The 14,124-nt window shown below is 40.1% G+C and overlaps 1 protein-coding gene across 2 annotated transcripts in view; it reads left to right on the top strand.

Moving 5' to 3' along the window:
- ATXN7L1 (ataxin 7 like 1) overlaps positions 1-10,874 on the top strand; it is a 174,181-nt gene extending 163,307 nt beyond the window's left edge. Inside the window, exons 11-12 of one of the 2 annotated variants that reach the window (XM_040343523.1) lie at positions 335-409; positions 5,461-10,874. In XM_040343523.1, coding sequence (XP_040199457.1) covers positions 335-409; positions 5,461-5,499 — 114 coding nt within the window. In that variant the 3' untranslated portion in view covers positions 5,500-10,874. Of the gene's footprint in view, positions 1-334; positions 410-5,457 lie in introns of both variants that reach the window. The other variant, XM_040343522.1, reaches the window with a different exon arrangement.
- The last annotated feature ends 3,250 nt before the right edge of the window (positions 10,875-14,124 follow it).

The following is a 14,124-nucleotide window of genomic DNA, read 5'->3' as shown; positions in this document are numbered from 1 at the left end:
AGACATTAATGATTTAAAAGGACTTCCTCTGAAGTAATAGGTCCTACTAGAAATTCCCTCTGAAAACTGACCCAGAGCAACCATGTCCAAGAGAGGGTACATAGTCACAGGGTCGTAATTTGGTGGCAATAAAGAGGTATAGAGACTGCTATAAAAGGACCTAAACTCACCACGGATCCCCAATTTGTTTTTATCGCCGTGGACAATCGTAGAGGGGGGGGTGGGGTGTCATGCTGCGCCAACATGGCTGGAAGCTTCCTGTTCATACCACCCTGTGTTGATAGAAGTTTAGTCAGATTTCTAGAATGCACTAAATTTCCTTGTCTCTTACCAGATGGGGAAAAGTAGCAGCGTAGCTTTGTCACAGTCTACTACTTCAAGTACATCAAATACTGCACACAACAAACAAGTAAGTATCTACCTGATTGGCTATTTGTATTTAAATATTTAGGCCCAGATTCACTTAGGGCGGCGTAACTTTGTGCGGGCGTAGCGTATCTTATTTACGCTACGCAACTTAGAGAGGCAAGTGCAGTATTCACAAAGCACTTGCGTCCTAAGTTACGGCAGCGTAGCGTGAATGGGCCGGCATAAGCGCACGTATTTCAAAGTAGGCAGGTCGTGGGCGTGTTGTATTTAAATTAAGCAAGTAGATGCATGGCCGAACGAACGGCGCATGCGCGCGCATGCTCAGTATCACGTCGAATTTACGCCCTAAGATACCCCGGCTCAATGCCTGTGACGTGAATGTAACCTACGCACAGCCCCATTCACGTACGACTTATGTAAACGACGTAAAAAGATACGCTTGTTCCGACGTCCATACCTTGCATGGGCTGCGCCACCTAGAGAGCAGCTTTATCTTTACGCCGGCGTATGTCTTGCGTAAACAGCGTAACTAATTGCGACGTGCGTACGTACGTTCGTGAATCAGCGTATCTTGCTCATTTACATATTCGACACGGAAATCAACGGAAGCGCCACCTAGCGGCCAGCGTAAATATGCACCCAAGATACGACGGCGTAGGAGACTTGCGCCGCTCATATTTTGGCCGAATTTATGCGTAACTGATTCAATGAATCCGGCGCATAGATACAATGGCGCACATTCGGACTTACAACGGCGTATCTGGAGATAAGCCGTCGTAAGTCTTTGAGAATCTGGGCCTTAGGATACAATTTTCCTGTATTTTATCCAACTGTGATCAGTTTGTGACTAAATTTCATGTGAAAAGATCATATTTTATAATATTTCAATTACTAGTCTAGATTGTGTTACACAGTATTTTCTGAAGAACTGCTATAAAAACATTAGCATTATCTCCCTGGATCCATCACACAAGCAGTAAACATTACTAAAGATATTATATAGATATTATGTAGACATTCAGTTGATGTTATTTCTGCGTGTGCAGAACAAGTATTCTAAATATTTTTTATGGCATTTTTTGTGTATCTTTTGTGTATCTAGTGACAAGAAGGAACACAGTTTTGTCATATTTCCATTATGTTAAAGTTATTTGTGAGGTTGGAAAGAATGTAAAAGTTTTCTTTAACCACTTAAGACCCGGACCATTATGCAGATTAAGGACCTTGCCCCTTTTTGCGATTCGGCACTGCGTCCCTTTAACTGACAATTGCGCGTTCGTGTGACGTGGCTCCCAAACAAAATTGGTGTCCTTTTTTTCCCACAAATAGAGCTTTCTTTTGGTGGTATTTGATAGGGTTGTCCCGATACCACTTTTTTAAGACCGAGTACAAGTACCGATACTGTTTTTCAAGTACTCGCCGATACCGAATACCGATACTTTTTTTAATCTCATGTGACAGCGGCACATGTGTCAGTATGTGTTTCTATTTTTGTTTAAAAAAAAAAAGACAATTTTGAAAAAAAATCAATATTTTTTACTTTTTGCTATAATAAATATCCCCAAAAAATATCTAAAAAAATGTTTCCCTCAGTTTAGACCTATACGTATCCTACTTATTTTTGGCAAAAAAAATCGCAATAAGCGTTTGCGCAAAAGTTATACCGTTTTACAAAATAGGGGATAGTTTTATGGCATTTTTATATATATTTTTTTTTTTTACTAGTAATGGCAGGCGACCAGTGATTTTTATTTTTTATTTTTTTCATGACTGCGACATTATGCCGGACACTTTTGACACTATTTTGGGACCCTTGTAATTTTCACAGCGAAAAGTGCTATAAAAATGCACTGGTACTGTGAAAATGACACTGGAAATGAAGGGTATTAACCAGGAGGGGCGCTGTAGGTGTTAAGTGTGTTTTGAGGGAGTGTTCTTACTGTGGGGAGGCGTGGCTGTGCGTGTGACGTCACTGATCGGCGTTCCCTTATACAGGAAACAGACAATCACTGACAGCCACACTAGGAAGAACGAGGAAGGTTTGACACTCACCTTCCTCTCTGTGACCCGATCGCGGGACACCAGCGGCGATCGAGTCCCGCGGTCACAGAGAACAGGACCAGGCGTGCTCGTGACCCACGGCTGGGCTCTTAAAGGCGACGTACAGGTACGTGCCTGTGCCTAGCCGTGCCATTCTGCCGACGTATATCGGCGTGAAGGGGTTCTTAAGTGGTTAAAAGAACTGAAATAGTTTGGTTTTGATGTGGGTGGCAGTGGGTTGAGTCACCCCACAGCTTCTTAAATCTTTTAGTTATTCTAGTGGTATGGTTTCTCGGTGTGCCATTGGGGATGTATTGCCACTAACATGCTCTAGATATTTAACCCACTATGTGATTCAACTTCTCAACCAAACATAATTAAAATGTCAGCTTTGAGAGCAGCCAGCTGTCAATTTATTTATAAAAACATTGGTCTGCCTGTAACCTACCATTTATTTAATGCTCTGGTATAGAATGGACAGTAGTGTAGCCCCTGTATCAGAATTTTTAAGATTTTTTCACATGCTAATAAGACAAGGAGCAATGTGCAAAGTGTATTAACCACTTAGACTGCCTGCTGTCGATATACGTGAGCACTCTGAAGAGGGATATCGTTGTGGCAGCAGCTAGCTACCATAACCCCAGTTTCCTTTTCTAATAAAAGACTAAATAAATTAGAAAAAAAATGTAAACGCCCCCTGTCCCGCCGAGCTTGCGTGCAGAAGCGAACGCATATGTGGGCAGGGCCCCCATATGAAAACTGTGTTTAAACCACACATGTGAAGTATCACCACGATCGTTGGCACGAGAACAATAATTCTAGCACTAGACCTCCTCTGTAATTCAAAACATGCAAACTGTAGAATTTTTTTAAACATCGTCTATGGAGACTTTTAAGGGTAAATGTTTGTCACCATTACACGAGAAGGCGCAATTTTAAAGCGTGACATGTTGGGTATCAATTTACTCAGCGTAACATTATCTTTAACAATCTAAAAAAAATTGGGCTAACTTTACTGTTGTCTTATTTTTTCATTCAAAAAGTGTATTGGTTGTAAGACTGCTGCACAAATACGGTGTGACAAAGTATTGCAACGACCGCCGTTCTAAGTAATTTTCTAGCAAAAAAAAAAAAGTTTTTAACTTGTAAACACCAAATCTCAAAACGAGGCTCAGGGCTGAAGTGGTTAACCTATAGCAATCCATTGGAATTTCTCCATGACTGAGTAAACTGAAATCTGATTGCAATAGATTTGTGCTCTTTGAACCTTCCAATTTCTTGCAGTTTCTTTACAGTATGTATGAGGGCTGTACCAAAAGTAATGGAAAAAGTGGGCATAACATTATTATTAGGTCGTTCAAATTTCATTTGCTGATGGTGGAACTCTTCCTCTATACAAAGGTACTACTCAACATAGTCTCCATCATAAATTGTGCATTTGCGCCATCATGAACCCAACTCTCGAATCCTCTTTGGAAAAATTCTTGTGTGCACTGTTCTTCGCCTCCACTTCACCTCATCTCTATCATCAAATTTTTATCCCCAAAGACTGTCCTTCATTGGACCAAACAAGTGGAAGTCAGAGGGCACTAAATCTTGGCTGTATGGTGGACTACTGACTAGCTGGATTTGGCTATCGCCTGATTTTTTTGCCAAAGATGTGTTTGGTCACATATTGTCATGATGAATGTGGATCGTTTTTAGATTATTTTACAGTAACTTCCTCCTATAGGCTTTTCTAAGCTTCTTAGGGGCCTCAATGTACTGTTTGCTGCTCACAGTACGGCCATGTTCATCCCAAAAACGGACACCGTGACTTTTTAGTGCTGATCGCTGGCTCTTGAATGTCTTCGGCATTGGGGAAGGAGGTGTGACACTATTCCATGGACTGATTTGTTTGTTTCCGGATCATAAATATATGTCCACGTTTCATCCTCGGTTACTAAATTGACAAGGATTTTGTATTTATTTTTTAAATTGTGTATTTTATTGGCTTCAAATGCTTTCAGCAGAGCAGACTTCCACCCTTCTCTACTCCCAATCTGATGTCAACAGCGGAGGTACCCACTTTGCACCCACTTTCCAATATCCTAAGTCTTCCACCTGCTTCTGTATGGTATTGTGACCACAGTCTAGTTGTGCATCAAGCTAACACATTGTGACTCGCCTCTCCATGCAAATCGATTTGTCCACTCACTGAGGATTTGTGTCAGTGGTCGCAGTTGACCACTGTGTGGTTTGTCTTCAGCGCTGATTTCCCCTTCTTTAAACAACATTATCCATCTGTGTGCATTTCTCTTGTCAATGGTGCCCTTTCCATAAACATTCTGTAGTCTTCTGTGTGGGGGATATACCTTCACGCCCTTTCTTCTTCTTCCCCTCTTTCCTTTTTTTTTCATTTTTAGTCAGACTCTTCATTGTAAACAGGCCCCTGAGACCATCCTCTCTGCTTACACTCCGGCATTACTAGAACACAGCTATGAATGGGCTCCTCGGTTGTTACTAACCAATACAGATATCTTGGTACTAGTCAGAGGCCTGCACAATTGGTCTTGTTGACGATGTTCTACTGTTGGTATATGCTATGTCTTCTGCTTTAAACTCCTACATGGACCTTCCGTTTTATACTTTTTCAAAATGCAATTAATACATTGAAATAAAAAAAGAGTTACTATAGAGCAAGAGCAACTCTACCAACATGTGAACTTAGAACGACCTATGCAAGTTAATAAAAAAGTTATCACTATGTTTGCGTTGCAGCCTGTGTGTGTGTGTGTGTGTGTGTGTGTGTGTGTGTGTGTATATACGGCAAACGTGGCCGAGCGTCCTCTGCTATTTTTTCTTTGCTTTATTACGAAGTGTGCAGGACATCATTCACAAAGCAGGTCAAAGATATGAAAGCTAGGTGATCTTTTTTATTTTTTCTGAATATTTCCCTGACTTTTTTTTTTTTACTATGGTATAAATGAAACAATAGAGCCAATGTAAATAACAAATAGTGCTATTATAACGTACTTGCAATAATGATTTTTTTTTTTTTTCTTTAAGAAGACGACGAACCGCACTGGCAGAATACGAACACTTCCATGACGCTGAAAAATATTCAGACAAGTACATTGAGATATCTGCAGCCCTTCATGAGCTCTTCATTGGCAACGAGCAGGGGCAGTGTGTCGCCTTTCACAACTACATAATGGAGACGTATTAGTCTAAAGTTTACAGAACCAAACTGGGTGTTTTTGCTTTGCCATTTATGGTTGGTGAATTACTTTTTAAGTAGAAATCATTCTTCTTGGTCACAAGGGTGTTTTCGGAGAAGAGACCGTTCTGCCTAGAGACCTTTGCTTCAAGAAGGATCATCTTCCCCAGCCTTTATGACCAGGAAACGGTCATAGCAGCAATGTCTGTACTCCTTTTTTTTGTTTTTCCTCCTCTTTATTTCACCATTATAATATGTTACATGAAAGAGAACTGCAGCAAGGAATGGATGGCACTGGGGTGAAATCACAGGTTGTTCCAAACTACATCTGTTACTGTTTTCTGGTAGATTACAACCATGAATAGACCCGTTGGAGCCTTGGGTATTGTTTAATGGCCTCTTGTGATGGGAGATGAACTGAAGACAGCTGCTCTGCTCAGGGGATTGTTATGAATGGCAAAGTAGTGAATTGGCAAGACAACCTCCTTCATTTTAAAAGTCTTCCTTTCCTTGACATCAAACTGCAACTTTTCATAGAAAAAACTACTGGAAGTAAAAACATAACATCATGAAGTATAAAGGGGGAATATTACATTTCCATATTAAAAAATATAACTCATTCCTCTATTCATGAGCAGCACATTAAAGTTTCACTTTGCTGTTTCATTAGAAGGACATGGGCAGCAGAGCATTGTCTTACAGAGCATCTCCCAATTAGATTGCTGTTTTCAGGTGATTAGATGTACGTTGGTGTAATCATGCTGTGTGCTGATTAGAGGGACTTCTCGGTTACATGGATAAGAGTGTGGGGACAGTAAGGTCCACTTCTGGTGATGACACTGGAAATTCATGTTGGCATATTCTAGGTCCATTTAGTAATATGGTGCAGAGATGGCTTGTGGTTCCTCATTGCAACAAACAAAAAGAAGCATTTATTGGTCTAATTATGCAGTAAAAGCCGATCCATTTTATTGTCCTTACTGACAAGTGTGTCACTGCTGTTTACACCATGTTATTAAATATTGTCCTCTGACTCCAAATGTTGGTCCTGGTCCTTGAGCCCCTGTTAAGAAGACTAATAAGTATTTTTCATCAAGTAAATTGATATGTATTTTATGTTGTAACATTTTGGTTGCTAATCCAGTCTACAAAGAAAAACTGGCCAAATACTATGCGGATATCGGCCAGTTTCTGATGAACTGCCCAAAATGTAATACATGGGTGGCCACCTTCCGAGAGAACAGCCTTTATCCTTTGCTGTATAGTGTAGATGGAGGAATCTGTTTTTTCATTTGGCTTGCAGGCAGAACAAAAAAATTATCTAGCAGTTTATGACCAGCTTAAGGGATAAGTTCACCTTTCTGAACATGTTACATGTTACGCCCATATTTAGGGTGTAACAGGTAACATTTTCAGCATCAGACATTTCTCCACCCAATCCCCACCTCCTTGTGGCAGCGAGTCAGGGATCTTCTTCCTGTACTTGCTGCCACAATTCAAAGAGTGTGGGGCTGTGTAGGGCTCCGTCCACATGGCCATGTCATTGATTTACAGGTTCCTGTAAATCGATGAACTACAAGTACCGTCAGCCTTTGCGGCTATCAGCTTGTAGTTGTCAAAGAACTACCATGGCGTGTTGAGTGCTGTGGTAGGTCATTGATTCTTCCAGTCAGTGGAAAACTGCCTTCCTATTTAGTGTACAGGCAGACAGCTTACACTGACAGTGTGTAGGAGTCCTGCATGGCATCAGTGATCTGCTGATCGCAGATGCAGTGCTTTCCAGGCTCCTAAAACAAAACATTGTAAATGCACTTTTTTTTTACCTACAAAAAATGTGCATTTATCATTTTTTTGTTGAAGGGAAACTTATCCTTTAAATGAAAGATCTATATCATAGTAACTGCTAGAAACAAAGTACCTGGGAGATGAGATTTCAGTTCCTCTGTGCTTTGGTAGCACTTGCTGTATGCATACCTGTAAAATACACCTTAAATATATCATTTAGAGAGATGTTATAATTTTGGTGAATAATCTTCCATTTTTTTTGCAAATGGATTATATCTTTCGATTCCCTTCATAATTTGAGGGTGTGCCAGAAGCCTCAAATCATGTTGCTTAATTTTTTTTAATCATTTTTGCACACTTCAGCCAATACAGTTCGATCAGTCTGATCTCGTTGATTGTAGTAATATGCAAATGAATGCACATAATGACAGAAGGGACACAGTTGCAATTTGTAGTTTTTGAAGGTGCGGTCTATAGGGATATACATTAGGTGCACTTGTTGTAGAAGTGCAACTCTTTATTTGTCCATATATTTGAGATCTCTTTTATTAGAAAATCTGGTCCTGTTCCGGACACTGTTTGCATTGCTATTATTGAACTACCTATTCCTTTTTTTTGCCCTCTTTACATCAAACATTTCCTCCTTCACTATGAAGTATTTTGATGTTAGCATCATCATAGTTGATGGGGTAGTTACCGGTACTTGAAAGTTGCATCAAACAAAAACTTTTCTTTACTTCATTTGCAAACCACTCTAGCAAATGAATAACCTACTATTGCTTTGTAGGCTTAGCAACAAAAAACCCTTATCTTCCACAGAATGAAGTGGAGTTGCCCAAATCAGGGGTTCAATGTTTTATTTAGGCTGTAAAACTCCAGTTAAAAATGTGCCATCCAGCAAGTTGCTGCAGTGTTACCCTATGTAATATGTTTATATTGGGCTACTGGACCAAGGAATTCTACTTTGGGTGTTTTTGGTTTATATTTGCAACAGATTTTTTATTTATTTTTTAAAGACCTCAAGGCTAAACTGTTAGGCACGGACTGATGAAGTAAGGAAGAGCTGATTTTGACCTGTACATTTATCTCACTTCCATGTTGCTGATCAATTTCTGAAGAATAGTTGGCTAGGACACTTTAGAGACCTTCACCCTGTGCCATAGTCTCTGTAGATTTCCCCATTGACTTCTGTGAGGTCAGCACCGAGGGAAAAGGAGATTAAGTTATGGGTTGCAGACTCCCAAAGCCATTTTGACTGTGAATTGCAAGGAACAAAATCAGAAACATGAAGGGGAGATAATTTCCACAGTTTGCGTATGTTTGTCCCACTCCACCAGCCCCTGTATAATAGTTTAATGTATTGATTTTTGATTTTTTTTTAAATATGAGCCTTACATGAGAAAATTCCAAATTGCAGAGGCCAAGACACTGCCAGAGTTTGAAGACTGCATTGTACAAGATCACTTTTGATGACCTGCTATCTTCTGTTCCACTGCAAAGTCTGCTTCACCCTTTGTCCAAACCTGTGTGTATGAAAGCTTTGCAAATTTCACTCATACCGAACTCTTTCTGTCTCAACAGTGTTAAAAGTGCACTTAATATGTTGGCTTAATTTACATCATAATGGTGGGCTTGTTTTTCCGATACAGCTTCATACAGTAACTAATAATATATTAAAAAAAAGTTATGAATTAGAGCTAAGATTGTTCAGGGGAAAACATTAAGGATACTAAGGACTTTTTTTTTTTGTTGTTGTTTAGTGTTAATTTTATAATAATTTATGTTTTGCTGAAATGATTGAGACTGAGTAATGCAACTTAGGAAAGTCAGAGCAATGTTTATATTTTTTTTATATGCGTTATGTTGTATATTTCTAAAGATGAAAATAATCTGTACATATCTTGGTTATTTTTGCACATTTTTTTTAAGATTGTAAGCATCTTACATATGGTCATTATTTATTTATTTTTTGTTCTTTTTGGTGTGCTGAAATTGAGGATTGAAAATCATGCCTCTTCCTTTGCTGCTTTACATTCCTTCCTTTAATTACCCATTTCTTCCTAAAACTTGGAATATACTTTTTCTTTGAACTGTAAATCAGTGAGCCTATCCCTCCTCTGCCCAAAGGTCCACGCAGGGGAAATGTAAAGGTAATAATATCAATTCCATATAGCACTAATGCCTCAAAGAACCTATGGTTAGAATACAGCCAATGCCAATGGTAAAGCAATACACATAAGCTTGGTTTCATTTGCCATCAGCCATGGAATATTTGAATTGGGAAGTTGTGCCCTACAACCATGCGTGTTTCTGAAATTTTTGGCCTCTCTCAAGTCAAGCGAATGGTCTCCCTTTTTCTGGAATGTCTATTGAGTAAGTTGTTTGCTAAAAATAATAGGATAAAACAGTGCCTTGTACAATGAGGGGTACGACTACACTTGCAAATTCCAACAGATTTTTTTGTCAGTGTTGCTTTAGACTTCTGGCAAAATGTAGTGAAAGCCAAGGGGTCTTCGTCTTAAATAGGGAGTCATCTAAAACTCTGCAGCAAGTGGAGGAACATACAAGCTTGAGAGCCTTATCTGTACAAGCATACCAGACACACAATATGATCAAACTGGGTAGCTGCAGAGCAAGCTATACTTTTTAAGGGTTATTGTGGTTCTATTGAATATCTCAGCGTCGAATCGCTCTATCTGCAAAGTTTAATGCTTATACAATTTTCTGGGGATTAAGAAATATTGGTGTGCTCTTAGTATAGTCACCTGGAAAGTACAAGGCTTGCTCTGTCTTCCCAGTTTGCCATAGGTTGATTCATGTACCTCTAATATATAATGATGATGATTCATAAGCCTCATAAGCATCAGATTTTGTTTTGTTTTCCAAGTTCTGGATAGAGAGTAGCAATTGATTGATCGTTGTGTACTTCCTCTGCTTTAGCTTCCAGAGGTTACTCCCCTATAAGAGTGCATCCCTTTTATGGGTAGAAGATATTTGGAGAGTGAAAATTTCTGTACTTGGAACCATTACAATGAATCGTTCCTACTGATGCTATAAGTCTAATGTTTTACCATCTGAATTGGTCTTTACTACCACTTATTAAGTTGCTTTCTAACAGTAGGGATCAAATTGCACTGACTACTACAGTGTTGGGTGAAAAAGGTGTTTTGTTACATAAAGTAGTATTATAATAGCCCATCAATTGGTGACATTTTTCTTTAGTCCTTTAGAGTTCATATTACTGATACATTTTACTGCCTTAGTGTCCTGCAACAATACAGGGAAATAACCTGGAAAATCTTAGGTCTATATAAACGGTTTCAGTCATGTTCAAGCTCCGTTTAAAATGAACCAAAATATATCCTGATCCAACTTTGTATTTTATTCTTTACGAATCTTTGATAGGGAATTCTGGAATTTCTTGCCACTAGTAATTAGTATATTAAAAAGCTGAGTTTATTAACTTCTGTTAAAAGAAAAAAAAAAAGCTGAGTTTATAAAATGTGTTAAAAAGGCCTTTTATGTTTTAATCTAATACTAAGGCTTTTTTCTCATACCCATGCACCACAGCACGTGGTGTAGGTGCCTTGCAATTTGTTACCACACCCATATACAGAGTAACAAATATTTAACTGCCCTTCAACCCTCCACGACACACAGATATTAATGAACTGCAGTGATGATGGTGCAGGAGTAATTTTTTCATATGTTGGGGCTCAAAATAAATGAGCTACTGTAATACACTGAAAAGATGATGGGAGTGTCTGCGCTGTGGAAACCTGGAATGGGAAAGGGAAGGGAAGGGAGGGGAAGGTGGACAGAAGAGTGTGGACCAGTGTGGTGGTGGGGTGTGCTTAACAGAATGGAAGTGACCTACAGTTGGAAATATAATGGGTGTGATCTGCCCCAGACTGTGTAGAAGAAAAAAACACACATAGAGGTCTACAAATATAAATAATGAGTAGACCACCGTTTGGAAAAGGAATCCTGTGGTGGATGGGGGAGTAGACGGAAAAGAAATAAATAAATATATTTTATAAATATAAGTTGACAGAACTAGAAAAAAATGTGATATAAGATCTTGTGGACAAAATTGAAATACAATCCAACAACCGGGCAAATATAAAGTGACAAAATGTGTAAAACAGTGTTTTAAGTGTAGGAGATAGCAAGCTTAGGTGAGTAAAAGTGTGTGATCAAGTAAAGTCCACACAGCGTGCACCCTTCACCGATGGTGAATCAAGCAGCTTACCTCCCTGTTCTTATACAGACCCAGATGTATCACTGTGCCAGCTAGCCGTTAGACGGATATCTGCTTGTCTGATCTCAATCGCGGTACATACATAAAAGAACAATGGTGTAGATGTTGTGGCAAAGTTTTCTTATAGGCAAATAGGAGACAAAATACTCAAAATAGGAGGTGGTTGGCTGTCCACTTACACAACTTACAAGAGTGTGTAGGGAGCGTGTGCCTATCTCCACGAGCACCGCGCTCGTATCCTTATCCACTTCCAGCTGTCAGTTTCTCCACTTGGTATCACTCGAGCCGTGCGCTCGTAATGGGTTATGAAAGGCAGAAGTGGAAGAAGAGAGGGGGGCACATTGCGTGGAGCATACAGCAAGGTAAAATTTATTAAAACAAAAAATAATAGGTAAAACACTCACATGGGGCAGTCTAAAGGCGGTCACGTAGCTACGAACACCGCGCTCGTCCACCGTCCGTCAGGTGCTGCTCCTGGTATGTACACAGTCTGGGGCAGATCACACCCATTCTATTTCCAACTGTAGGTCACTTCCATTCTGTTAAGCACACCCCACCACCACACTGGTCCACACTCGTCTGTCCACCTTCCCCTCCCTTCCCTTTCCCATTCCAGGTTTCCACAGCGCAGACACTCCCATCATCTTCACAGTATCATTTTTTGTCTTGAGAGGACATTCCTTTGTGTTTGCTGCAGTATTTCACGTTCACTTACCCTATCACTCCCTTTCTGGCCTATTCCCCCTTACTTACATCCTATACAGCGCAGGAGTCTCACCCAGCATATACTGTAATACACTGCTCATTAGCGCATGAAAAATGCACAAGTATAAGGCCCCTTTCACACATGCGGAACGTATGTCAGTTTTTTCATCCATCCGTTTACGGTGGGTGTCAGCGGACGAACCCGATCTCATCGGTGTCCACAATCCTCCAATCCTGCAGACGGAGGAAAATCCTATTTTTCCATCGGTCTGCAGAGCGGATTGGGTGAACACGGACAGACGGTCCGTGTTCATCCGATCCCCCCACAGGGGAGAGCGGAGATCTGAAAGAGACTGCCCTGTTATCTGCCGGCTCAGCGGGTATCAACGGAGTGATCCCCGCTGAGCAAGCGGATACAGATATACGGATCCTCACGGGATCCGTACATGTGAAAGGGGCCTTAATGGAGAAAGTCTAACAAACCAACGTTTAAATCTTCACCTCCATTCTACTTTTTCTCCCCATGGCCTACTTGCCTTTTATCACAAATCACAGTGCAAGTACATATTTCAGCACTTTATTTTTCTTTCAGTAACTTGAATGCAAAGCTTCAACATCTCTTTAACAGGAATGAATTGAGTAGCGTAATCACATCAGCTACTGGCGTTCACTGCTCTAGTGATTGTCAAAGGGGGGAAAGTTCCTGCCACCAGTCATAGCAGCTGTACCATCAGTAAAGTAAGCCATAGATGATGCAGTTTCAATGCTGATGAGGTAATCCCTCCTGCAGCGTTATTGTGTTATGCTGGTGGGGAGCCTCCATGCCAGCAGAATACAATGATTACTGTGGGCGTCTCTGTAGCTGCCAGCAGTAATGACATACAAAAATTCTGATAGGCTGGCTGTACTGAAGTTGATCCATAAAACCAACCAACCTGCCCATAGGTGGATTGAATCTCAGACCAAACTAAATCCGATCCATCTATGGCCGGCTTAAGAGAGGGAGCAGAACTTTGCAGTCATGTGACCACGAAAAAGGAATTTGCGCTGTTATGTGCAGGGCCATGGGAGAAAAGGAAGGGAAGGAGAAAAGGAATGGAAGATTTAAATGTCAGCTTGTTAGCCATTCCGTGTCATTTAATGTTTTGCAGCTACATTAATAAGCATCCTTGAGCTAAAGGTGAAAGAGAAAAGCAGACTGTCTGGTAACCATCACTTGTGAATAGGGAGTTACTGCCCATATACACCTTTTAGTGTCCTGTAATAGTAAAAAGGCTTCCATTTATGTAGGTAGTCTGTTTTCAGAAGAAGACATATTTCTGCCTCTGTATTTTTCTCATGACCGGTTTACTTTAAAAACAAGCCAATCACTTTTGGGTTCTGTCATCTTGCAATACTCGATGGTCTGGGTGTTGAAGATTATGCATGGATTTCTGTGGCTCTGAATCTTGGTAAAGAGAGCTTGAGACCAACAGAAAAGGACCTGGCATTGGACTTAAATCACATATGACTGGTTCGTAACTCTGCAGAGCTCAATTATTCACCTGAATTTCTATATCCGCCTAACCTTAACTTATGGTGTCGCACTCCCAAAATGCATGTTTCTAAAAAAAAAAAGTATCAAAGGTAAAAGAAGTGCCAAGTTTATGAAATCACTAGTATATTAAAAATTTAAAGTGGCAATTTTAGTTGGAATTGCCTTTTACTTTGACTCGAGTAGTGTTCAATGTTATGAGGGCAAATCCAACTAAAACTGGCACTTCAG

The sequence above is a fragment of the Rana temporaria genome, chromosome 3 (assembly GCF_905171775.1).
Source record: "Rana temporaria chromosome 3, aRanTem1.1, whole genome shotgun sequence".
NCBI lineage: Eukaryota > Metazoa > Chordata > Amphibia > Anura > Ranidae > Rana > Rana temporaria.
This window is presented reverse-complemented; position numbering and strand designations above follow the sequence as displayed.